This window comes from Sphaerodactylus townsendi, linkage group LG11 (assembly GCF_021028975.2).
Source record: "Sphaerodactylus townsendi isolate TG3544 linkage group LG11, MPM_Stown_v2.3, whole genome shotgun sequence".
Lineage (NCBI taxonomy): Eukaryota > Metazoa > Chordata > Lepidosauria > Squamata > Sphaerodactylidae > Sphaerodactylus > Sphaerodactylus townsendi.
This window is the reverse complement of record NC_059435.1, coordinates 40,251,039-40,277,039: the sequence shown is the minus strand read 5'-3', so window position 1 is coordinate 40,277,039 and position 26,001 is coordinate 40,251,039. Positions and strand designations below refer to the sequence as shown.

The window sequence follows — 26,001 nt, the reverse complement described above, 5'->3', positions numbered from 1 at the left end:
ATCACCACCATAAGAACAGTAAGCACTCTGGTTTATTGGATCCCCATTTCTGTCCACAGAGGCCCAATAGATGTGCGCAACGTGGGGGAATGAAAAAATAGACATCTCTTTCAGAGTTCACACACAGTAAGGGCTCAAAGGAATAAAGAAGCAGGTAAAAACAGGATTGGGCAGGCACATCCACACACCTCATTTAAAGCAAAGACCCCTTCCGCACATGCAGAATAATGCACTTTCAATCCACTTTCACAATTGTTTGCAAGTGGATTTTGCTATTCCACACAGCTACCAAGTGCAATGAAAGTGGATTGAAAGTGAATTATTCTGCATGTGTGGAAGGGGCCTAAGTACTTGGAATTCTGCAGATTTTGCTGATTCATTCATTTTGAGGATTGGGGTTTCCATTTGTCTGATTTCAAAGCTGGGCACCAGGCTCCACTTCTGTGCGAGGACGAGTGCACAAGGAGACGAAGCTTCAGTCCCACTTCTCCAGCTTTGCACAGAAATTGATGGTGTGTATATGTGTGTATTTGTGTAAAGTCAAGAGTCCACTCCAGTGAATCTTCCTTTTTTCCATGTCACAGAAAGCAACATGATATTCAAAAAGCGCCACTGTATGCTTCTGGTGTTGCCTTCTAGTGCTTTTAATTTTTGTTCCTGTACACAGTATTTATTTCCAGCACTGGACATTATATACATCACACGTTCACAAATGTATACACATAGAATCCACAAACTGTACACAGACTTTGATAGTGGCAGGATAAGAAGACAGAAATAGCAAATATTGGAGTACTTTTTGTCTTTCCTTTAAATAAGTGCAAAGGAAACCATGTGGGGGGGGGAGGGACGACACACACTTACGTAGCACAATTACAGCAGAGAGTACACTTTTTAAAAGTTAAATTGTTCTTGGCACATAGAAAACCTGTTTTTGCTGTCCTTGGGGTGGGGGGAGCGTGGAGGTGTTTTCTGACCCCAGAAGATCTGAAAGACTTCCATGAAATGATGGACTTATTTCTGCCTGTCTATGCTTGAGCATTCCGGCGGAACAACACAGGCCTACCGTTCACACACACACACATCTCTCACAAGGTCACTTATAAACACTGCTGACTCCTGAAGGCAAATACACAACAAAGGGTCCTTCCTTCGCAGGTACAAGATGCATCCACAGTTCTTTAATGCTGCAGGGAGACGGTATAGTCCATAAATTAAAGAAAGAGAGAGAGAAACATACATGGTGGGAATCAAACATTACAGACCATGAGCTCACTGAGCAGTTTTTTGGTTTGCGTACCCTTTGAACAGGGCTCTGGGGTTCTTTCCTTTGCCCCACACTTCAGCACAGGTCATTTGGTCCCGGTGGTCAACGAATAAAGGCCTGGGATTTGTGCTGGGGTGGGGGGTGCCTTGCCTTTGAGGGGCCATCATAGCGCTGTTGAGCTGGGGGTGAGCCTCCCCCGGGGTGGCGGCTGCTGCTGCTGTTGAGCAGGCGCTTTGGCTTGCTGGTTGAGAGCGGAGGGGTTGGAGGAGCGCATCTTGGTGTTGGGCAGCTTGTGGTCTTTCTTCCACTTCATGCGGCGGTTCTGAAACCAGATCTTGACCTGCCGCTCAGAGAGGCAGAGGGTGTGCGCGATCTCGATGCGTCGCCTCCTGGTCAGGTAGCGGTTGAAGTGGAACTCCTTCTCCAGCTCCAGGACTTGCTGCCTCGTGTAAGCAGTTCGGGACCTTTTGGGCTCCCCTCCGGTGTAGTTGGGGTTGACTGACTCCAGCCAGGCGCAGGAGGCACACGGAGGAGGAGGAGAAGAAGGCAACGGGACACCGTCATTATTATGTAATAACTCGACAGCGGGGCTTAGTTCAGATACGGGGGCGGGGGGGGGGGGTTCAGCGGCTTTGGACAATAGGAGACAATTGGGGAGCCATAAAAAATGGTGATGTGCGTTTGGATCCAAGAAAAGCTTCAAAGACACACGGCCTAGAGCCAGTGCCAGGCAATTCAATTTATGGGGGCTGTAATTGCTACCCTATCGCTAGGTTGCCTCGTAAATCTATCGGAAGAAGGCCTGGCCTACAAAAGGATTCTCACGTTTTCCCTTTTTCTCCGGAAATACCTTCTCTCTCCGCCTCAGCCACACTCACAAAAGAGGACCCAGCCACACGTACTCACCCCCCCCCCCGGGGTCCCGGCTCCCCTTGGAGAAGGTCAACTCACCCGTGTTCACGTGGACCTTCTTCATCCAGGGGTACACCACCGGCTCTTTCCCTTTGAGGGCGGGGAGGCTCTTGTCCGGCAACAGGGGGCAAGCGGGGTTGCCCCCGCCGCCCGCCGCAGCTTCACAGTGGCGCTGGGGGGGTTGGTGGGGGTGCGAAGAAGGGACGTGGCCTTGGAGCAGGGACTGCGCCTGGACCGGGTGGCCTTTCAAGGCGGGAGGAGCTGGCGCTGGAGGAGGAGGAGGATGAAGAGAAGGATTGGGTGGCGGGGAGGTCCCCGGCGGAGGCTGCTCCGGCCCCGCGGGGGCGCTGAGGTTGGCGTAGCTGTAAGGCGACTCGGGGTAGTGGGGTGGCTGCGCGGGGTAGAGCGCCTCGGGAGGAGGAGGAGGAGGCGGCGGAGGCGGCGGCGGCGGCGGAGGCGCCGGAAGAGAAGGCTGGTAGCCGGGCTCTCTGCTCGGCCGCGGGTAGTACTCGGGCAGGGACTGACCCGGGTGCTGCTGCTGCTGGCGCAGGTGCTGCGGCGGCGTCGGCGGCTGCTGGTGCTGCTGGTGGTGGTGGTGGTGCGGGGGGTGATGCGTGTGGTAGTTGCCCCCGCCGCCGTTGCCGCCGTGCTGAGAATATTCCTCGCAAGGAGGGAATTTGGGTTCGATGTAGTTGGAGTTTATCAAAAACGAACTCATGGTCATTAATTTGTGAAGTGCAAAAATACTAATTTTTCTCGCGTTGTCGTTTTTCTGGGCTCGCCGAGGCCCCTCCCCTCCTCCCCCTTCCGCCTTCCTTCCTTCCCTCCCTCTCTCCCCCCTCCCCTTCTCCTTGCTGCTGTTGTCAAGAGCAGCCTGCCAAAGTTTGGGCCTCCCCCCTCCCCCCACTCTGCAGTTCCCACCCCGAGACAGCCGGGCACACCCCCACCCCGCTGCCACCCACATGACCAGCAGGGCCAATTGCTGCGCCAGTGCAGAGCCCGGATCAGGAAATACAAAGGGGGGGAGAGAGAATGGGGGGCTGGAGGGCGATCCCGGGACCGTCTCGGTCAGCCTTTCCCCCTGAGGTTTTTCGGGCAGAGGAGGTCCCCTCCAGCACGCCCTGGACGTCCTCCGAGTCAACCGGATTCCGAATGACAGGCGATTTACCGGGGTGGGGGGTGGGGATCCAGCAATTCGGAGGCAACGAGGCGCTCAGACCTTGCCTGCTCTGTCGGGGACCTTGTTTCTTTCTCTCCTCCCCCCCCGCCCCCACCCTAGAGCTCGGTGAAAAGAGCCAAAGATGCGTACTTGGCTTGTGAGATCGTCCAGCTGAAATCACACAGACTAGATGCCTCCTTCACTCCTTCTTCTCCTAACATCCTCCTTTAATCAGATTGCTTTAGGGTCCCTTCGCCCCATACCTGTTTTTGGATGGAGTGGTCATTTGAATCCTTTATTAATCCGCATTTGAGGAAGGGGGGGGGGTCTTTATTCCCGATTAAAGGATGTCTGGAGGAAGGGCGGCCATCTCGTCTGTGTGAAATTCTGACGACAAACATTAACACCACGTTCTCGGGGACTGGCTTGCGAGGAAATAGGTAAGGAGAACGAGAGTTCTGATTAATGCATCTAACACAGATCAGCCAACGCAATGCAAGAGTTATTCTGCCGCACCTCCCTTTCCCAGACCTGTTGAGGCCCTGCAAGACCACTGCAGGCTTGAGCCACAATTGTGTCTTTCCGTGCGCCTAAGGAGATTGCGCCAGGCCGCCACTGGGTCGGGGGCAGCGCAATCCACGCGATGCTTCAATCTTACAGCAACGCGGGCACCTGACTGCAGGCAGAGATTTGTTTCTCTTTGAGACCTCTCCAGGGCTTTTAAATGCTGCTCTTTTACGGTCATTTAATTATGGCAAAATCCTCCACCCCTTGGTGAAAATGGAAGCGAAGGTGGCAAGTAATTAGGTAGGGAAGGTGCTATAAAAGGAAATTGTTTAAAAAACAACAACACAACACTAGATAGATAGATATTGGAACCTTGCAGTAGTTCGGAAAAGCGTTTAGGTCATCCGCATTCCTGAATGAATGGAGGGATGAATACATAAATAAATAGCCCCGTGTAGTTACCAGAAACAAGCCTGAATATTTCCCTTGAAGGGAAGGTTATTTTTCCATACTCTAAATGTTCACTGTTTTAAAAGGGCCATAAGTACTGTAAATCTTTCAGTTGGGAGATGTGCATAATCTCTTCGACTTCTGCTACAATTGCAGAAAATTGTTCTGCTAGGCGCTCAGGAGGGAAAAGAAAGCGACTGCCTGACCTAGGGTAATTGAAATCTGAAGGTTAAAATTAGGTCATTTTTTTAAAAGGACATATTAATTTAAGTCTTCTGGTGCATCTGTCGCACTTCTGCCTGCTATTTTAATATCTGAAATGTTAAAAATATTAAAAATATTAAAAAATATTAAAATATGCATTAAAAATATTCAGGGACACAAATGAGGGAGCAAAAAACCTGCTTGATTTAAAGCTCACCTTCTTTCTCCCGAGGCCCCACTTAAACATTCATATAATATAATATGGTCACTTATTTTCCATATGTTTATTTCGCTCAAAATAGCGGACAGTTCGACTATTGTGGTGACCGCAAATACATACTTGAATAAAAATTACTTCTCTCTTAAACACCCATTCAATCCACTTACAAATGTCTGTCACTCTGCTTGCCATATTTTATAGTTTTGATGCCCATATAAGTCATATTCCCTTCTCCAAGGTGGTGGGACTCACTTACACTGTCCTGGCAGATTAAAAGAGTTTTTTTTTAAAAAAAAATTAGAAGTCCTTCTGCCCTGAAATGTCAGCAGCCTCCTTTTCTTACTCCTCTCTCCTATACCTCACATGAAAGGCTTTCTCTGAGACCTCATATTTTGGAAAGCACATATTATGTCGCTTGGTACTGAGCAGGCCGTAAAAACTTAGAAGCAGCGGGAAAGGCGAGCACTGGACAAAATAACGCTCGTGGCCGGCCCTTGACTCCAGTAAAACCACAGATCGGCTTCAGTCCTTCCTCACAGTTTACATTGATTCCACTCTAAGGTGTCACCCCCCCACACATACACACACATACACCCCTCTTTACCCATTACAGATAGCAACGTTACCCCAAGATGGGTTTAAAAGGTCTCCTCTCTCCCCTCCGGCTCAGATTATCCATGCGCTGATATAGCCAATGTACACTGGAGCATACACACTTGCGCCATGAATTTAAGATATAAACTGCACCCATCCCTGCTAAAATAAAGGGCGCCCTTGGATCTGGAGACCGTAGTACATTAAAAAAAAGAATGAGGATGCGTTCTTACAAAATTTTTAAAGAGAGAAAAACAAGGAAAGCGAGTACCTTTTTGGGGGGTATGTGTGTCTGCAGATTATTACGTTCGGAGGACGTCGCAGGGGCTGTTTAATATTAATTATCCTGATTACATCTCAGAGCTACGCCTGCTCCCCTGGACGGCTTTCCACTGGGTGTCTCCTTTGCTTAGTTCAACGGAAATAAATGCCGAGGCTGGGCTCCAGGCCTGTAAATCTCCAAGGTGACCTGCGCTGCTCAGCGGCAGCCTGGTGGTTTTTTGGGGGGGTTCGACCAGGCTGCAAAGATGGGCCTGTTCCTTGTCTGGGCGGCTTACCTACCGTAAACAAGAGCTCAGCCGAGACCACCAAGAGTTATCTCGCAAGGGGCCTGGTCCATTTCCCCCCCCCCCCCCCCACAGATTTATAGTTCCGCTGAGCAACCTCCCAGCGAACCTACACGGAAACCTGGCCTGACCAAACGTCAGAGAGTCACACGCCCTTCGCAAATACACACAAAAAGGTGTATCTTTACACACACACACACACCCCACATACACACACACAAGTCAACGTTTTGCAGCAGGACCTTGGTAGAAAAGAGCTCCGGAGATCCACTGAAATACGACCGGAGAGACGGGCGCCGATCTCATCTCCCGGACACAGCCAAACTGCTCGCAGTATGAGCCCCCCCCCTCCCCCAAGTTACCATTAGCTTCCCATGAACAAATAAAATCAATGTACAGACCGGAGTTCTACGTGTTTGTGTGTGTCTCTCTCTCCAGGACATATATATGGGGTTCGTTTAAACTTTTCAACTTGTCCACGCGCCTGGAAGACAGAGAGGGAGAGAGGAACGGATGGGGTGGGGAGATGGGAGGGGGGGGCAAGAGAAGGACACCCGGCAGCCTGGTTTGAATATGATTTGCAGCATTTTTGAATATAGTTAGTCCAGCGCTCCCTCTTGAATGCAGCCCTGCCCCAAGTTTCAAAGTGACCGAAGGGTGACACCGGGCGCATTTTGTTTCTTATTAATCTTACACATTGACAGTCTTTGTTAAATAACAAGGCGTGCCCTTCAGCAAGCGACATTTTCATATTTGTTAGACGCGCTGACCTGAAGTTCACCTCGGCCTTGGACTTAGTTTTTTTCTTCTTTTTTCCCCCTGCGAGGTCTTAAGAAGTGTCTTTTAAAAGATGGGGAGGGGGAGAGTCTTTGCTCAGGTCACTGACTCGAAAAGGAAAATGGAGAAGGGCTGGAGGATCGTTATAAAATGTAGGACGTGGGACTGGAATCAGGAAAGATACTAAAATGGAAATATGGAATCACCCTCTCTCAGTATTAGCTATTTCTGTTGCTTTTGCCTCATACTTCCTAGGTACTATGTTATTTATTAGTAGTAGTAGTAGTATCAGTATTAGTATTAGTATTATTAGCATTATTTTGACAAGTGGGCATTCAGAGGATATGGTTGTCCAAGAATGTAAATAAACACACATCTGGAGGTGGGTGGCTGTGGAAGGGGAGGCATTTGAGGTAGAAGTTGAACACGGTGATTCTCTGAAGGATCACATCTTAACAGAGTAACGTGGGTTCCTAGGAGAAACTGCGCAAAAGGGTTTCTGCAGAAGGGTTTTTTTTAAAAAATGCTGATAAATGTAAACATGCTAAAGAGCAGGCAGTCCTTGAGACGGCTCTTGAACAAGTTCTTGAGCCAAGAGGAGGCCAAATTTCTCCTTGGTCTCTTTTACACAGCGCTAAACCGAGCAGTTTGATTCCAAACAGACTCAAAACAATATGATATTTTAAAGAGTCTTCCTATTTCTGTATTTATAAGTTGATATTCAGCAGCATATCCCACCATGATATTTAGTGATTCATATCATGAAGGTTTGCTTGTGAGCGTGTGGCCAGGCAGATGTTCACTTTATATTTCATGGAAGCAACCTCTGTCATCACCATGTGTTCCAGATATCAGCTCCATATTGTGTGGCTAGATTTATTTATTTTTAAAATTCCACCGCAAATGGAGAAGAGGATGCTGGATATTCCGAGGCTGACTTATACTAGAAAGAGATAAAAGAATCACAGCTTTTCTATATATCCTGGTGCTTTGTATTACTAGTGTATTACTGGTAGGCACTTGTGTATTACTAGTAGGCACAACTTTTAAAAGCCTGTTTCCAGGCCATACCCCACATTTTATGAACTCTGATCACTTATGATTTTAACGATTATTTTCTATATATTGACTTAGTAATTACAAGGTGCACCAAATCTCCCTATGGAATATGGGATTTTTTTTCTGGTAAAACAACCCGGCTGATCTAACCAAATAAATAAACCCACCCACCTCTACTTCTTAGAAAGAAATAGTTCTCCAGATAGGAGCAATTGCGTCCTTCTTTAATAATAGGCGATTACTGCCACCGGCAGAGTTTGCACAGGAACCTTGAGAGATAACCTCCGAAATCCTAATCAGAAAAGAGTCACTATTTGGTTTGATGGCAACTGTATTTTATCTCCCTACCCTATTCAAAAGGGAAACGGCCAACGCGGTCCACCCACTTAAGCAAATATTATTAGGGACCGTGGTTGACAGCGTTTTGTTATCCACAGGAGGAACTCAAAAGACAACTGGAAATTCACTGAAGATTGCGCTCAGACTTATTAAAACTCTTGCACTGACCAGGCTAGGTTGCGCTTTTAAAAACGGCATGTGCGAACTGTGAGCGCGTGTAAAGGGAAGGGAAGTGTTCACCTGATGCATCTGCCAGCCGACACTATTCGGTGGGGAAATGTGGCTGAGCATTCAACGCGTATTAATGCTGAAAAGAGGGATTTCTCTCCTCTCCTCGGTAATTGAGGTCATTCAGCCACTTGAGTTCACCTGGAGTCCATACTGCGATACACGCCTCACTCAAAGCCATTTTATCTTTTGTGTTGATAGTCAAGATCTTGGCTATAACATTGACATCAAACTCTGTCTGGGCGCATGACGAAGAGCGGTGCAAAACGTAAACTTTTGACCCTCAACTTTTTGACCCGAAGTTGTTACGCCCTAGCCGCAAAGATATACAAAAGCGATGGAAGCTCCTTTGAGAAGAGGCTGGCGCGCTCTTGTTTGTGTCCGTGGCCTTGGGGGTTTCCTTTTTCGAGTTTCTAAAGCGTTCGTTATTTTTATTTTTTTAATGTAGATGTTTGTTTCTTTAAAAAACCAGCGCTTCTGTCAAATCAGTTTTCCAAAACCCAGCGACCAGGGCTGGAGGACCCAGCTTCAAACTCAGAGAAGCTGTGAGGTTCCCGTGACAGGTGGGTAAATTCTGGATGAAAAGGTAGGCACTGCCCTTGTGGTCTTTTATGCAACTAGACGCTAGTGAGAGTTTGCTCATTTCTCCATGATTTCTTCCAAAAAATATTAAACAACAGATCTAACGGGTTTGCGGAGCCTTGCCTAGGGAGAAGAGGGTTGACTGTGAACTTGGTCTAAAGCGAGCTCTGCTGGTGAGTCTTAGAGGGTGCAGATTTATCTTGGTTTTGCATTTACTTAACCTGGCAATGAACTGCGAGAGCTGCCATTTATTATCTAGAGACAGACTTCACCTCGAGCAAGGACCGTTTCACAAAATTGCAATAATTACCCAATAACCTTCATAACAAATATTATTACTGAAAAGCCGTTTCGGAAGGGAAAGGGGGGAAAGGAATAGATGCCTTCTGTTCCCAGGAAAAGGACCCCTTTGCAAAATGTCCTGTTTTCTTTCTCTAGTCGTACAACATGGTTTGGATCTACGTAAGCAACACATAGTTTTGTGCGGTTTACTGTATATATTTAAGATGAATCATATTATATTTATTTTATATATATATATATAGGTAATATATATATTACTGCAAAAATAAATAGGAATCTTGCAAACATTGTGTAACCTATATTAGTAGAATCCCAAACCTGTATTTTACGAAAATGCAGCCTTTCTCTTTCAAACGTGTGGTGAATGGTAGGAAAGAATAGCCACGTAATCCACCAGCATGATTGGCTGAACAAGATAAGCTGTATAAAAATGCGATGCTCTGTTATGGAAAGTTAAACTTGCTTTACCCAAGGTAGAAAGAACTCGTGATGTCACCTTTGTGGTGATAAGGAATAGAGGGGGACTAGGAATTTTCCCAGAAGGCTTTGTTAAGAAGGGCACTAGCAAACCTACCTATCATGTGACTTTCAAAAGCCATTTTACACTTTAAAAGAAACTGCGGCTCTCTAACTTCCTGGATGTAAACACAAAAGCTTGTCTAACCTACAGATGGTCTGGCTCTTAGGTCTGAGCCATTGGCCTATAACTGATAGTCAGATGCTCTGGGACAACTGTTTAAGTAAAATAAACCCTCCTCCAGTCGAGTGAAGACAACGTAGTGAACAGGGCAGTCATCCTCACGAAACAACGATGCTTATAGTATAAATAAATAGATTATTTTTCAAATTCTCTTTGTGAAGTATTTTGGTATTTTAACTTTTGTGTGTTGTTCATTGTCTGCATATTTCGATGGCAAAGAGATGTTGCTATGAAGTTGAAAACTATGTTGAACCCGAGTGGCAGTTTTCCAGATATTTATTTTGGGGCGCTGGAAGAGTGGGGTGTGTTTTGGGGGGAGGGGAGGCATACAAGCGAGTCCGATTTGTTCTGTGGTTTAGGTCTCTCCGCTCAACCACCTTTTCGTTCAGATGAATGAAAGGAATAGAGTGCTACAAATGGATAGGCAGGTAGATCAGAGAAGTAACTAACATTTCAAATCTGGAAAACATTGTGCAATTAAGTCCACCTAGTTCCCAAGCAACATTTATTTAGAAGTAAACCCAGCTGATTTAAAAATACTTCCACAGCAGTGTGGGTCTCAGTTTTAAACCACTCCCTTCCTGAACGACTTCACATTTATTTAATCGGAGCCCCTGGGTGTCAATTTGGAGGAGGAATAAACTGATTCCAGCCCCCTTAAACTGAAACTGTAGATTTGCAGTCAAACAAAGGAAGCTTCCCATTTTATGTGGAGGTTTGCAGAGCGGACTCACTTTCAAGGAAAGGTTTTAGAAGCCAGGCATTGACCCACTGATAGAAGTGGAATGAGATACATTTAAATTCAGGTATTTAAATTTAACTGAACTGGGGATAAAATTGTCAGTCTTCCAGAGCGGTTTGGCTTTGCATTGCAACATGTTTCGTTTTCTGGAGGCCCCCTCCCCCAGCAGCAGTAGACTTCCAATAATTGTAGAAGTTCCACTCTCTGCATTTTGCGACATATATTCCCAGCGACTACTTTCCAGTGGGTTTACTGGCGTTTCTATTGGGACTTTGGGAAAGAAGGTTCCAGGAAAGCAATAGATATGCTAAAGATTAGATTTTATATGATTAGTTCAACAATATAGAGTGGGAGCTGATGTATAATGCACTTAAATTGCCCCTGCTAGTTTCTTATGTGTACATCAACCCTCTCTTGATGTTCGGGGAAAGACACTAATAATCCAGGAGAAGAAAACAAATACTTTAAAAATGGCAATCCACTCAAAAGGTACCCTAGAAATATTACAAGGAACTTTCTTAACCTTTGCAAATGTTTAGATTTAGGAGGCGAGTCATAAGAGGTTCTTTTATCTGGCTACACAGTATGCGGTTAGGTTGTCAGACACCCTTCAGACCTTAAGTGAGGTTAAAAAAAAATATACCAGAAAACTGGGACTGTGGAGCACTTTGGCCAAAATCTTAGACACACTTTTTGGGAATAAATCTGATTGTCACCAATTGCATCGTCTTTTGACCCAAGATTTGCTGCTAGTTCTTGAAAGGGGAAGTAAGCTGTTCTTCAAAGATCCTGATTGGAATATGTACACAACAAGTAGGAAACTATAGCACTATACAACCAAGTTCTTCTCAAGTAAGAGTGGAGCTGCTATTTTAAACCCCAATATTTTGGCAGCCCTAAGGAATCTATAAGTCAATCTGCTTTTCTTTACAATAATTAGGTTTAGTCTTTCCAGTTCTTAATTCACTTGCATGGGATTTTGTTAGTAGGAAATACAAATACATTACAGGCCTGCCTAGGATTGGTATCAGTAAGGATTTTCCAGGATCTGACCTCGCTACCAATGAAGAAAGGGAAGAGGCGCAGCAGGGGAAAAAAGGGCTGCTGTTTCACGCTTTCTTTCAACCCTGAAAATTCAAAGACCTAAAGTTAAATCCGGCCATAAAGTTTATTGCTGAGTAATCACACTCTGGTGAGAAGAGTCGACTTAAATAAAAAGAATGCTGATAATAAACAGACAGCTGTGGCCTACCCTGCAATTGCCAGCTAGTAAAAATACAGATATCTATATAAATGGGGGGTTATTTACAGTCTCCTATAAACCTCTCTTTCATAATTTCAAGTACTCTAATGGGATGTAGAAGCTCCCGTTAAAATTACAGTCAATTTGGTCCTTCCAGAACAGAGAAACTGGTGAAAATACACTGACATGACCAGGAATCTACAGCAATGGTGTACTTTGCATATGGAGACATGTGCATGTAGGGAAAGCCAGTTCTGAACAGAGAAATCCAAAATAACCCAAACACAAAAGCAACAGTTCCAGGAGCAAATTCCATATTCTGAGAGACAAAAAGTTTACTAAATTCTAAACATCCACAGAGATAGGGAAATTGGTTCAACAGATCGCCTGTAACCTTTCTTTCTAAACATCGCCTGCGGTCTCTGCTCCTTGATAAACAAAATCATTAAAAACTGGAAAGTCCGTGAAGCAAAGGAAGTCATTATCATTTGCTATAGTCAAAGTAATTAAAGTTAGGCCTCAAAATCCATCTCTGCCAAAGTCACTTATTATGGGTTACTTGGATTTGATTGATAAAATATTGAGTTCAGTAACTGCTGAGCCTGAAGAATTACAGTAGATTGAAGGAAAATCCCTCTTTCCTGGTATAAATCTGCATCTTTAAGAGAGAACTTTAAGAAATCACTGTGACCATTCAAGAACCCCAAGCAAGGAGAGCTGAGTTCCCTTACAAATAAACTTAAGGAACTTGTGCACAAAACTTACCTTCACTTGCCAGGAGCCATTTTTTCACAGAGTTATTGAGAACTTGGACAATAGATACTTCTGTACCTAAAACTGACAATTGGAATGACCAGGAGGCACCCATAGCCTGCAAAAGAGTCAAATGAAGTCCAGCGTCAGTGAGATTATATGTTATGTGGCATATAATGTTGGATGACAACTCCCCAAAACCATAAAACTTACTTTAATGGCACCACGTGACTTTTTACAGCCAGTGAGCCTATCTGTCTGTTCTACGGGTGATTTTACAATCTAATTCATAGACAAAACCCTATTCATTTGGCACCAAATGTCATATAGCCGGAACTGGGCCTTATAAAGTTTATTGTTTTATAACTTTTAAAGGAAGACATCAATGTAGCCTGTCAGTAAATGAGCAAATCTTTAGTTGCTCTTAGAAGCTGAGAGGAGTTAACCATTCAAGCCCTGGTGGGGGTAAGTAACGTTACATTTCTAGCAAAACTTAACTGTAACAGAATTGAATAAGTAGAGTAACCACCCCAAAAACATTTTAAGGGGAAAAGTGGTGTGATAATGGGGACTGGCGGGTGTTGTCGTAGCTGGATAGTGCTTAGAAACTGGAGAAGGTCTGCAGCACTATCTTTGTAAACCTATGGGCACAGGGCTTGGTTTGCCAGGAGATTTAAAGGATCTAGAGGAATGAAGAAGGCAGGGTGTTTCCCCCCATAGCGAACCAGCCAGCCTTCAGCTTTCTTCCCTCAACCCACGCCTGTGGATACCTAACATAAAGTCCCATCCAAAGAGCAACTTTAGCTCCAGCGGTCTGTTGGACAATTGCTCTGAAATGAGTTGCATTAGAGAGAGTTTCTTTTCCAACTTTGCTCAGTTGGGACAGATAAAAACTAAGGAGGCACAAACCAGAAAAGGCGCAAAGGGGGGTGGGAGAAAGAAAGGGGGAAAACTTACAATAGAAAGTTTATTTGTCCAGTCAGTACTTTAAAAAAAAAACATTGGTTTTTTAAAAAGCCGATCACATTTTTGCTCAAACAGCCAGACCTTGACTCTATTTTTAACTTTGTTCACAAAAAGAAAAGAAGGAAAGAAATAACTAGACGTTACTGGAGCTGAGCTGAATCAAATCCACCTCTAAAAGTTCGTGCAAAGAGTCATATACAAAGGCACAGCAAGGACATACTGTCTGGAATCACAGTTTTCGTCACAGATTCACTATTCACTACACGTTAGGACACGTTCAGTTGTATTTCATCATTTCACCTCTACAACAGCCATTAATGACACAGGAAATTTAGGTAGTTTTGGATTGGAAATCTTGGTCACAGCTTGGAGCTATACAGACACTGACACTTTGAACACACATGCACAGTTAAGCACAAGCGAGTGCAACACAGAGGGGGGGGGCTAAAACAGGACGGGGGAGAGAGAGAAGGGGGGAGGAGATCTCTCTCCGGGCCTTTGTGTATGTGTGTAGGTTCCCCCCCCCCTTTAACAGTTACTTCAAGTAACACAACTCGCTTCATATAAATAAGTTAAAACATCTACATCCCCCCCCCCCCCGACAAAGCCATTCAAGACAAAGAAATGCACGGGGGGAGCAGGTCTACTGGTAACACGCGCTAGGGAGGCTGAATTAAGCAGGCTCATGATTCAAAAATGACGGGGGAGCTTCCTCGGCGAAGCCTCCCAGGGAAGTTGGGGAGAGTCAACGTAAAAGGGGGCGAGAAGGGACGAGAGACGGGCGGGGGAGAGAGAAACCGGCGACTGACATTCCGCGCCGGGTCAGCTCGTCTCATGCTGCTCTCAGTACTTTCTCCCCCCCACTCCCCCCCTTCCTCCCTTTGCGGGGAGGAAGGAGCCGGGCCGGGCTGGCTCTCAAGGGCGAAAGGCTCCTCCTGCCGCAGCCATGCTCATGCTCTTCAGCTTGTTGTCCTTTTTCCACTTCATGCGCCTGTTTTGGAACCAGATCTTGATCTGTCTCTCTGAGAGGCAAAGAGCGTGCGCGATCTCAATTCTCCTCCTGCGGGTCAAGTATCTATTGAAGTGAAACTCCTTCTCCAGCTCCAGGGTCTGGTAGCGGGTGTAAGCAGTCCGAGCGCGTTTCCCTTCGGGGCCCCCGATGTTGTCTGCAACAGAAAAGGGAAGCGGGTGGGAGTCTGGCAACTGGGACCTGCTCTTTTTCTGGGCCACCTCAAGCTCTGTCTCTCCCACGCCCCCCCCCCCTTCCCTTCTCTGGCCGGTTTTATTGGAGTTACCTGCATAAATGCTCAACAAGTACCTCCTCCCACCCTCCCCTGCTCCCTTTCCATTCCTGAAACAATCTTCAGCATTGTGAAATTGAAACGGTCCCCCCACCCCCCTGGAAACATGTGCTGGTGAATTTCAATCCAGAGGCAACTGGGGCAAAAAGCATGCTGGGCTCCCCTCCCGGGACTCCTTCGCCAGTCTTACTGTGGAGTGGGTATCCTACGCTTCCCAGGGACTGCCTTCCTACCAGCAGGCGCACAATCCGGGCGCACTCTTTGCTGGACTCGGTTTTTTGACTGCTTATTTGACCAGGTTGCAAAAGGAAGTCGCCCACTCATCCCTGCGAGGACCATTTCCAAGCAGACTTTAGGGGAAACTCTAAAGCAGCGAGAGTGACTTCCAAATTCTTGGCGATTGCAGAGCTCCCCCCCCCCGCCCCCTTCTGAAGTTTTCTTCGACTTCCTTTCCGCCCAGAGAATTCTCCCCAACACACACACACACACGCACACACACCCTTTCTATATTTGCCCAACTTCTTTTTTGATATAATTAGTAACGCTGTTTTTCACTGGACAGTCCTCGCCATAAATTACCGAGGCTGACACCCACTATTCAGGTCTGCCTTTCTCTTTCCCTGCCATTTGAACGACACCTCACAGCCCTGGAGACTTGAGGGAGTTGTCAGAAGAGGCTGGCTCGCCCTGCCCGGTCGCCACTTGCCTCGGACAGCACCGCTAGTTGCCAGGATCGAATCTCCCCCCACACCACAGAGCTCACAGGCGCCCTCCAGAACACCCCCCCGCGCCCCGTGCGAGGACTCGCAGGCGCGTCTCTGGTGAAGGAGCCCAGCTTGTTTCTGGCGAACCCCGTCCCGCCCCCACCCCGCCGCCTGGATTGGGTCCGGGCATGCTTTTACCATGGCTTATGTGCAGTTTTCTCATCCAAGGGTAGATCTGGGGCTGTGGAGGCTGCTGGGCTGGGCTTTGGTCGCTCTGCTGGGGGTTCGCCTGCTCGCTGCCGGCCGGGGCGTCGTCTTCGGTGCCTGGCGACGTGCTGAGCCCATCTCTGCCTAGGTGGGGGTTGCCAGCGCCGCTGGTGGCGTGGCTGCTGCTGCTGCTGCTGCTGGTGGTAGTGGCGTGGCTGCTGCTGGTGCTGGAGGTGGACGAAGTGCTGGTCGAGTTTTTCACGCCGCCGTGCGGAGCGTCGCCGCTGACAGGCGAGGTGGCCACGGCGGCGCAGGGCAGCGGGTCAGGCGGAGGCGAGTGGGTCGTCGTGGCTGTGGCCGCCGCCCGGCTGGGGTACCTGGCCTCGGGGGCGGCGGAGGTGCTGTTGGCGGCGTAAGCTGGGCGCGCCCTCTCCGTGCCCCCGCCTGGCGCAAAGTGGCTGGAAGCAGCCGAGCGGCCGACGCTGAGATCCATGCCATTGTAGCCGTAACCGTACCTGCCGGAATGCATGCTGGAGGATTCTCTGAATTGCTCGCTCACGGCACTGGGATCTCCATAATTATGTAACGGGTAGTCCGGGCCATTTGGATAGCGACCGCAGAATGAGTTTACAAAATAAGAGCTCATTTGTTTTTTGATCGGGGGGCTTGATTTGTGGCTCTTTGCTTCGTTTTTTGGTGCGTCTATAGCACCCTTGCACAATTTATGATGAATTATGGAAATGACTGGGACATGTACTTGGTTCCCTCCTACGTAGGCACCCAAATATGGGGTACGACTTCATGTCACGTGCTTTTGTTGTCCAGTCGTAAATCCTGCCTGATGACCTCTAGAGGTAAACTCGTGCACTAAATGGGGGGAGTGGGGCGGATGCAGAAGCGCTGGGGCGCGTGCCCGCCGCGCGTGCCCGCCGCCAGCTGCAGACTGTCAGTCGGCCTCGTGCGCCACCCTCTGGAGACAAGCGAGATCTTCACCCTTCCCGGTTAAGGGCTGCAGCAGGGCTGGGGTCGAATCGAGGTTACAGCCCATTATAGCAAAATTATGGCATCTCTCTCACAGTTCCATTAGTACGTCCCAATTGTTAAGGGCTATCGGCTCCAGATCATAAAACCGGCAAGAATGCAGAAGCGGAGGGGGAAATATATTCAGCCTTTATTTTCAAAACCGTTTCTTTTGAAACCTTTCTTTTTGTTTTGTTTTATATTATTATTATTATTGGGGCATTTCTAGTCTGCTAGAGATTGTAAATTCGAAGTAAAATAACTTTAATTTTTTAAAAAATTAAAGAGTTTTTGGAGAGGAAGGAGGAAAGAATAAATCTCAGCATTCCCGCACCAATTGCTGAGGCAGCGCTTAAAAATGGGAGGGGGGAATCGATCGAGCTGTATTTTACGACCTGAAGCTTTGAAATAGCAACTCGACTTCAATAGAAGTGTCGCATGATATACTTTCACAAAGGGTGGAAAATCTAATAGAATTTAGCCACCATCGCCATTCCTACTCCTATTTGCTTTTTGCATAACGCATCTGTTGGCAAAAAGATATTGTTTGGGAGTTCACTTTTTAAAAAATTCAGAACTGGCACTCAAATGCAGCATTTTGCATATCAAAAAAGATCCTCATGATTCTATATATTTATATTTATACATATACATATATATATATAGAACGCCAAACACACATACATGTATATACCAGGCTACGTTTCCTCAGCATTGCTGTGAGAGGGAGACCGCGCCTTCTCCTTCCACTATCAATATAACAATCCACATGAAATCCTACGATCAGAGCTGCCATTCTAGATTATTACTACTGCTATTATTATGATGGAATTTAACAGAACACGAAGGGGAGGGAGAAAACACACAGTTCTCTATTCTAGCCATTTGCTACGTTCTATGGTCGGCTCCATTCACTGCTCGTCTCCAAAATGGAAAATATATATATTTCTCCCGATAGTCAATAAGCACCTTTTCTTTAGAAATGTGCCTGCCTCCACAATTAACCCTTCTAGGATTTACATGATTTTGATTACAGCGATGACTTAAAGTGGAAAAAAGCAGGTCTTTGAGTATTTTTAAGTGAGTTTGAAAATACAGCTGGTGAATCACCAACATTTTTAAAGATATCTTGGAAATAATACGCTTGAGTGTGACATTTCATTCTCCCTTCGTCTGTCCTAATTACGTGTTGGAATCAAATGTCCAAAGAAAGACATTTTCTTAACTCGCAGCATTCAGGATGCTCGGGCAGTCCCGTGGAAACCGGTGGGTCCCATGTCCCAGTAACGGGATTGGGGGCACAATAAACGAGCAATCCCCAACCCCGGGCTAGCAGCGAAGGCGGTCGTGACGCCTGCCCACCCCTGGCCATCCTTAGAGCTTGGAGGCTTGTGCATTTTGCCTGCGAGCTCTTCAGGCCAGGTGCTCCGTCTTCCCAAACCGGGTCTGTGTGCTTGTAAAAGGGATCTGATGCGCTTGGAGCACAACCCGCTACACGGCGGGGACCTGACCATGCGCCCCACTCCCTTCTCAACGCAGTAATCCTATTGATCGAGGGATTCACAGTTTACTGCAAATACATCTCTATATGTACATCTCTATATGTATATATTTTAATAAAGCCTTTCAGAATCATCAGAGTTTTAAAAAGATACACAAAAGCTGGGGGGGGGGGGTTAGTGGAAAGAATCGCAGGACCAGGAAAGGGAGGGGGTATTAGAGGAGCAAAGATACCAAGGCAAGGTCTGTTAATTCTGCTTAAGGTTTTACTCCCCTGGTTTCTCCTCTGTCTCTTCGCTGCCGGGCTGTGTCGAATTGACCAGTTTACTTTCTTTTTTCCATTTCATGCGTCTGTTTTGAAACCAGATTTTTATTTGTCGCTCAGTAAGGCAGAGGGCGTTTGCAATCTCAATCCGTCGCCTTCTGGTTAAGTATCTGTTGTAATGAAATTCCTTCTCTAACTCTAGGGTCTGATATCTGGTGTAGGTTTGCCTGCCCCGTCTCCCGTGCGTGCCATAGACTGTACCTGGGGAAGGAAAGACAGTCAGATCTCAGTCGAGCTGGCCTAAAGCTTTCGGTGGCTGAGCATCAAGAAACTTGTTTTCTTGATGCTCTTGAAACTTATTTTTTCCCTTCCCTACAAACTCTATAGCAGAGGCTCATGGGCTTCTCAGATTGTGTATAAATGTCCTTCATTTCTTAATATAGGAGCGGTTTTGGGGAACCAGATAAAGGAACAGCTAAATTTCACAGAGCGCTGACCAGGGAAATTTCCCAGTGGCTCACCCATGTACTGTTTGCGGCCTTGCCTGTTACATTTCATAGGGCTCTTTGCGGGGAACTTGCAAACACTAAGAAGAATACTGGGGCAGGATCCAACCCAAATTGAGCCTCTTCAAGCCCCACTGGTTTTAGTGGGAGATCTAAACCAATGCCTGGACTTAACCCTCTCCTGTTCAAATGAGTGGGGCTTGCGAGGGGATCCTGACCATTTGTAGCAAGGTAGCTTTAGCAAACTGACAGTGCGGTCCTACACACATTGCAAGTCTCCTTGACTGCAGTGATGTCTACTTCCAAGTAAGTCTACAGATTTATGAGCCTTAGATTAATCAGACATCATAATTTCTTAAGAAATCTACTCTAAAATTACTACATGGCTGAAATTGACTGCATTGTGTATTCTGAAAGGACGTCAGCACCTACAACGCTGATTTTTTTAAAGCCATGCCACTTTACTGAAGAGCTTCTGAAGTTTATATTCTTGCAAGTGTCTCTCTCTCTCTCTCTCCTTTGCTATCCATTTGAAACTTCCACATAAAACAGGACAGAGGATGAAATTCTGATCCATTGAAATCAGTGGGAATTTCACCATTGATCCAGTTTCTTTCTCCACTGCCATTCTCCCAGCCCCATGATTTGTCTGTGGACGCACATATGATAGAAACAGTGCATCCAAGTCGCTAATACGTACACACTAATGAGTGGATGCAGGGAGGGGGCAGAGACAGAGCGCCTGGCAAATATACAGAGTAGTCAATAAGGAAGGGACCGTCTTTAGCATCACTCTTTGCGTGTCATAGAAGGAGGAATCTGTGTATTGTCACTAGTACTATGGCCATTACGATCAAATCTTTGAGTTAATCACTTGGAAGTCCATCATACTTAAGTTAATTGAACTGGCTTTCACTGAAGTGTGTTTAGGAATGCAGCCTTCCTCTCTGGGCCCAAGCTGGTGGCAGTTTGTTGTTAAGAAAAGAGTGTTTGTTCCAAGATAGTTCAAGTGTCAGGTTGGAAAAGAACCTGGGGGAGCGTCTCAGGTTACCCATTGGCTTGTAGGTTTCATTGCTCTTCAGAGACAGCCCGAATCAAAAGGATATCCATTCCCAAAACCGTCTCACTCCATGGAGGAAAAAAAAACCCTACTCGCCGCCCCCGACTCTCCCCCCCCCACCTCCCACTCCCCACCCCCCTTCTCGATGGCATCCCCCTGACTTACCAGCACAGGAGTTCATCCTTTGCATCCAGGGATAAACAGGGCTCGAGTACTTCCGGTCGCCGCCTTCGTCATTTAGGGCTTTGGCCGGCCCGCTCTCGGGCTTGAACTGCTGATCGGGAGCAAAGCAGGGCAGATAGTCCCCAGGGTGGCCGGCCCTCTGCTTGCCACTGCCGGAGGGCGAGGCGGCGGCGGCGGCGGCGGCGGCGCCCAGGTCCTTGTCGGCGTAGAAGCAGGAGCCGCCATAGTCATAGGAGGGCCGGTTGCAGGCGAGGACCGTGTTGGTGGACTGTTGGTAGAAACAAGGTGAGGAGTAGCTCTTGTCCGGCAGGCTGCCGGCCCCATAAGAGGCGGGGAAGTGCCTCAGAGCCTCGTAGCCGGCGGGGTAGAGGGGGATCTGCCCCAGGAAAGACTCTTGCCCGCTGGGCAAGCTCCCCGGGAACGAGGGATTCACGAAATAGGAACTCATGGGCGCTCCCCAGACCCCGGACCGTGATTTGTTGTGTATTAGTACATCTGGCTATAACTATTAGTAGTCATCCGAGTGGTTTGTTTCTGGATGGCCGAGCGCCAAAAGCGACAGCAGCAAATCGCACCAGCTGACGGCCGGGCGACCAATGAGTGAGCGGCGGAGGGCCTTCTCCCCTGGGACCCGCCGCCACCGAGCCAGCAAAGTTACAAACAACAGCCAACCCCCCTCCCCCCCCCCGCCGCCGGAGCCCGGGAGATGGATGGCAACGCGCAGCAGCCACCCTTCCCAATGCCAAGAAAGGGAGGGGCCGGAGTCGGAGAGGACTGGGGGGGGGGGCGCGTATGAGTGAGTGTGAGTTGTCAGGAGGGGGGAGGTATTTCAGGGTCGTTTGATCGACTACACCGAGGCCCTGAGGAACTCGGGGGCAGGGGGCACCTGGCCGTGGGAACCCGAGGAAGTCTTCTGCAAAGTTGGGGAGTACCAACTGAAGGCTGGTCAGGGAGCAGCCAGGAAACTCCCCCCCTCTCCCCTTTGGATTATTGGGGCTCACCCCCCCTCCCCACAGATAAAAGCAAAGCAGTCGATTGAAAGCTAAACGCGTGGTACCTGAGGGCTTAGGGTTCGTTTGTTTGTATTTTCCCTTAAAGGCAGTTTAAAACAATCTGAATTCAAGAAGTGTTAGATAGGAGCTCTCCTTTCAAATATTCAGTTTTTACTGCCTCCCCTCCGCACGTGAGTCACACCAGAGGAATAAACTGCTCTGCACAGAAACCGCTGGCCCCAAACGTTTCCTTTCGGGGCAATTAGTTTTAATCCCGCACGGACAGTTTCCTAGAGTAGCAGGAACCGGACAAGAAACAGGGGGCTGCATCTGCTGGGGCCACTCTTCCTTTGGCCGGGCTTTGGCCGAAAATCCTCTCCTAAGGAACTGAGCCGCCGTTTCGAAGGGAGGAAAAGGTTACCGCAAAGGTAATCCTATTGGTTCTTTTTGAGGGAAAAAAAAAGGTGTGTTGTTATCGGAATCCGGTAGGAAAATAAAGGAAGAGGGCCGCATCTTTCCCCTGCCTTCCCCTCCCAAAGCCTGAATCCAGGAGTACTTTCAGAAATGACTTCCTTTGGCTGTGAGTTCTGACGTTTTAATTCAGCCGGGTTGCTTTTCATTTTTAGACCAGCCAACCTCTGACTTGGCATGTTCCATCTCTATCCTGGCAAATAATTTCAGACTCACTTCAATGCAAGCTCCCATTGGGGCCTGCAGTTCGAAGGGGCGCTTTAAAGAAAGAGTCAGGAGGGGAGCCCTTCTTCACACACACACACCCCACACCTTCGGCCCCCAGTTCTAAAAGCAGATCCCCACCAGCCCCTTTCCTCGTGGTGCGAATTGACGTGGTTTTCACACTTGCCGAAACTTTCTGCTTTCAACCGGCTTGGCGGAATGAATGGGCTCTGTAATAACCGGCCCTCAATTGGCTTTGGGAAGGTGGGGGGGTGGGGGTTGTGGCTGTTGAGACTCGGATTGGATTGTTTCATTTCCGGAGTCCGATTACGGCATCTATAAAACAGCAGTAAGTTAAAACAACCCCCCCTCCCCCGCCACAATCGTGCGCATTGTTTGTGCCCCGACTGGAGTTTCACAGGGAACTCTCGATTGCCTCCAATCGTGATTTTTCAAAGGACTTCCCCTCCATTCTTAACTAAAAGCCACAACTAAAACGTAACCCATAAGTGCAATTGACAACACAGGGGCGGGTGGGGGATAGACGTCAATTTAAAAACAGGAAAACAACCATCGTGGAAAATAAAAATAAATCGCTTTTCAGAGATTTTTACGACGCCAGCCCAACAGCAAAAACAACAGCTTTTAGTGAAGTTAACACAGTAGTGAGGAGAGAAGGAACTGAAAGGGGATAAAAGGGGTCTCCACTGTCCAGCTACAGTCATGTCTCTTACTGGTCCACTTTTAAGAAAAGTTTTAGCACAGCTAGATTTTCTCTTCTGCTGCTGACAGTGGGAGCTGTCCCCCCCCCCCCCCGTCATCCCGTACACAGCTTGGATGAGAGGCTTGGAAACCTAATAAGACGAGCCAGGAAACTGGCTGCTAAATCCAGGGAAGGCGCCGGAGATCTCTTTGGATTTCTTTTGAACCCGTCAGTGGCAAAATTGATCAGCATAATCCAAGAAAACATCTCTGCGAAGGAAAAGAGCGGCGGGCAAATACGATGAACATAGGTTAGCTAGCAAATACCGCCCCCCCTCCCCAATATCTTGGTTTCATTCCAATGAATGAATAACATCCACGTCTGTTATGAGTCAAAGCCTCCCCCCCCAGCAGAGCCTCGAGACCCACATCTGCTCAACAGCAGCGCTGCCAGAGACGCTACCTTCCTTCCCAGAGGCCCTTCTGCGGGAAACCTCGCTGAGAGGAAAGAGATAAACAGACTCAACAAACAGACCCATTCAAAGCAACACATTTTGTTTGAGAAACCCAAATACTCCTTTAATATCAGGATACATTTTTTTTGCAATAGTGTGACTGCCCCTCTAATGCTCACATCACGTTTCCCTTCAGCATTTTATTCAATCGAAGCCATCAGTCAAACAAAGTTAGGATACAGGTGCGGGGGTGGGGTGGGGTGCGCAGTTACCCACTTAAGCTTAAAAGCCTCTTTCCTTCAAGGTACAAATCCACTTACAAATCCGTCTCATGTTCCGAGATGTAACAGAAAGCAACTTTTACCTAATAGCCGCTAATCCAAACAGATCTCACAATCCCAGCCGTTGTTTAGGTTGAACGTGTGCTAGTAACCCCCAGCGTTCACTTTGCTAGAACATCTAGTTCAATCACATCATTCATAATTCAGCTCCCCCTTCACCCACGCGCATCGCTTTTAAATCACCGGTGGAAAAATATCCCTTAAGGAGAGAAAGTTAGATGAGACAACTGCAAGCCGATTTAAAAACGAGAATTGCCAGCGGTAAGCAATCCGCTAGGTTTTCCTTTAAACAGGCGCTTGCTTTTGGCCCGCTCCCCGCCTAGTACCCACTTCGGCCACACCGTGGCAGCACTGAGTACCCTGCTCTCGCCGATAAATAATCCGACATTCACTGCAGCTGCAGTCAAGCAGACACTGCAATGGAAATACGCACGTAATTCTTCTCCAGTTCGGAGAAAACACAGGAGAAACCCATCGTTTTTGGACATTATGGACCCTCGCTGCTCATTTTTATCAACAGTAATGAATATTTGAAGATAGGAATATTGCAAGACTGCACAATCGTAAATATTTTCCGCCTCGAAAACGATTGGAACAACAATACAAAATGGGCGAAACAGACATTATGAGTCCTGAGAAAATCTTACATTCACATCTACCACCACACATTCCTCTTCCCCCCCCCACGAGTTTTAAAGAGAATGTCGTCCTATTTCATCCCCCTTCTATTCCCCTCCCCTTTAAAAAAGCTACACTGTGAGTATCTGCAATACAGTCCCCTATTGTATTTCAGTCGTCATTGCAATTAACGAATAAACCACATTTCCAGAGTTTTTAAAAAGTCTATAATACTATCCGGGTTCCAAACTGTATGCAAGACATAACCAATACTGTGTACCGTCATTGATCTAAAAATAAAACCAACCGATTCCAAACAGATTATCTGATGTTAGCGGAATTGATCTCCATCTAAAATGAGGCGCCTATGGAGATTTTCTTGACATGAAAAATATTATATAACCCCTTTAAAAAAAAAAAACCTTATAAACATCAAACCCAAATTCAGCACGAAAATACAACACAGGTTTGTTGGTGGTTGTAAGGCGCATTCTGTGATTCTAAGAATGTAGCATTTAATTAGATGACTTTTTCAACTCCACTAATATAATAATTTTGTACATTAATAAACAAAATGCCTGATTGACATGGCTGAAATGAGGAAGAGGCTCCTTGGTCTCCGTTCCCATTCCGCGCTCAGTCTTAATCTCCTAGACTGAGCCTTCCGCCGAAGCAATTCACTCCAAGCTGGATGAACATTATAATACATACATATTTAAAAATATAGAGAGACAGAGAGGTTACTATTGCAGTTTGTATAATGTGGCCAGGTTTGCTTGCTCATTTCTCTGCATTTCTCACCTTTAGGTTCTGGCTCGCAGGGGTCCCTTTTACTTTGACAGCTGTCGTTTTGGCTGCACCGGAGACGAATCGCCCTCCTTCTGGTGCCAGAAGAAGCAGGAAATTAGCCAGGTTGCGAGTTTAAAATCTGCCACTCCAGCGCTTTGAATCCAGTACGCCACACCTTCCGGCGGAGGAGATGGAAATCGCCATCCAAGAGCCGCGTCTGCTGAAGTCGAACCTCCATACCCCCTGCTCTCTATTGACTTACAAAGGATAACCAGGGGGGTGCAGTGGGGGGGGGGGACTGAAAAGCCAGAGAGATCCGAAGCAGGACAGAGCCGAGCTAAAGAATGCAGCTCTATTCTCGCCAGGGAAATTATAAAAAAGTTCATGTTCACGGTTACCATCCACATGACCGTCGGCGACCAATGGAGGAACCCAGCCACTCATAAAGTTGTATTGCAAAGTTGTAAATTTTCATAAACAACAACGGATTTATGGCCTTTTCCTCATCACTAAGAAAGAGGCAGGACTTAGAGAGGCGCCATTTTACCAGAGAGGCAGACCTAGATTTTTAAAGGACCCACCGTTTGGACTCCCTTTTCACCATTATTAGGAAAATTGCGCTGAAGGCGCTGAGAATACCAGAGCCTGCAAAGGCTGTTTTCTTCTCCAGGACTCTTCGCCTTGCCCTTTTGCACATTTTTCTTCACAATTCCACTGTTAATCGTGCTTTGGTGGTGGTTGTTTTTTAAAACCAGGTGATCTGATTTATTAAAAGGAAAGAACTGCTTGTATGGAAAATATTTGGCGATATAAAAGTTTCTTGTGTATGCGTTTCACACATCCGTACATATAGGTATTTATATAATATTTCCTGGGCCAAGGGCTAATGGACTCTGCGCCTTAACCCTCCCGTATTCATTCATTTTATCCCAGGAATTTCTCATTGCCACCGGCCCAGATGTGGACTCCCGTTTATGTCATAGAAAAAATCCCCCAAATCTAAAACCTTCTTATATTCCGAAGGCTAAACGGAGACTTTATTAACCCGATACCTATTTATACTTAGAAGTATCACTGAAGTGCATGGGCTAGTTACTTCGCTAGGGGATAAA

The 26,001-nt window shown here is 47.0% G+C and overlaps 4 protein-coding genes and 1 long non-coding RNA gene across 6 annotated transcripts in view; 1 reads left to right on the top strand and 4 right to left on the bottom strand.

The window, feature by feature from the left end:
- The window catches only part of HOXA3 (homeobox A3), a 36,626-nt gene extending 22,179 nt beyond the window's left edge, over nucleotides 1–14,447 (bottom strand). Inside the window, exon 1 of the mRNA XM_048511847.1 lies at nucleotides 12,618–14,447. The gene's annotated coding sequence lies outside the window, so the exon portion shown is untranslated. The remainder of the gene's footprint in view (nucleotides 1–12,617) is intronic.
- HOXA4 (homeobox A4) lies at nucleotides 15–6,261 on the bottom strand. The gene is made up of 2 exons (XM_048511846.1): nucleotides 2,219–6,261; nucleotides 15–1,765 (listed from the first exon to the last, which is right to left on the bottom strand). The coding sequence occupies exons 1-2, from the start codon at nucleotides 3,141–3,143 to the stop codon at nucleotides 1,431–1,433; spliced, it is 1,260 nt and encodes a 419-aa protein (XP_048367803.1). The 5' UTR covers nucleotides 3,144–6,261; the 3' UTR covers nucleotides 15–1,430.
- Nucleotides 8,628–25,687, top strand: LOC125441330. 2 transcript variants are annotated; one of them, XR_007245823.1, is made up of 2 exons: nucleotides 8,628–8,845; nucleotides 24,908–25,687. It is a non-coding gene; the product is annotated as an uncharacterized LOC125441330 (long non-coding RNA). The 2 variants fall into 2 exon arrangements; XR_007245822.1 differs by lacking the exon at nucleotides 8,628–8,845 and adding an exon at nucleotides 20,332–20,602.
- Nucleotides 13,559–18,504, bottom strand: HOXA5 (homeobox A5). The gene is made up of 2 exons (XM_048511850.1): nucleotides 15,775–18,504; nucleotides 13,559–14,737 (listed from the first exon to the last, which is right to left on the bottom strand). Exons 1-2 carry the CDS (start codon nucleotides 16,427–16,429, stop codon nucleotides 14,487–14,489), a joined length of 906 nt encoding a protein of 301 aa, XP_048367807.1. The 5' UTR covers nucleotides 16,430–18,504; the 3' UTR covers nucleotides 13,559–14,486.
- On the bottom strand, nucleotides 18,554–20,984 carry HOXA6 (homeobox A6). The gene is made up of 2 exons (XM_048511852.1): nucleotides 20,300–20,984; nucleotides 18,554–18,829 (listed from the first exon to the last, which is right to left on the bottom strand). Exons 1-2 carry the CDS (start codon nucleotides 20,763–20,765, stop codon nucleotides 18,570–18,572), a joined length of 726 nt encoding a protein of 241 aa, XP_048367809.1. The 5' UTR covers nucleotides 20,766–20,984; the 3' UTR covers nucleotides 18,554–18,569.
- Nucleotides 25,688–26,001: the final 314 nt, after the last annotated feature.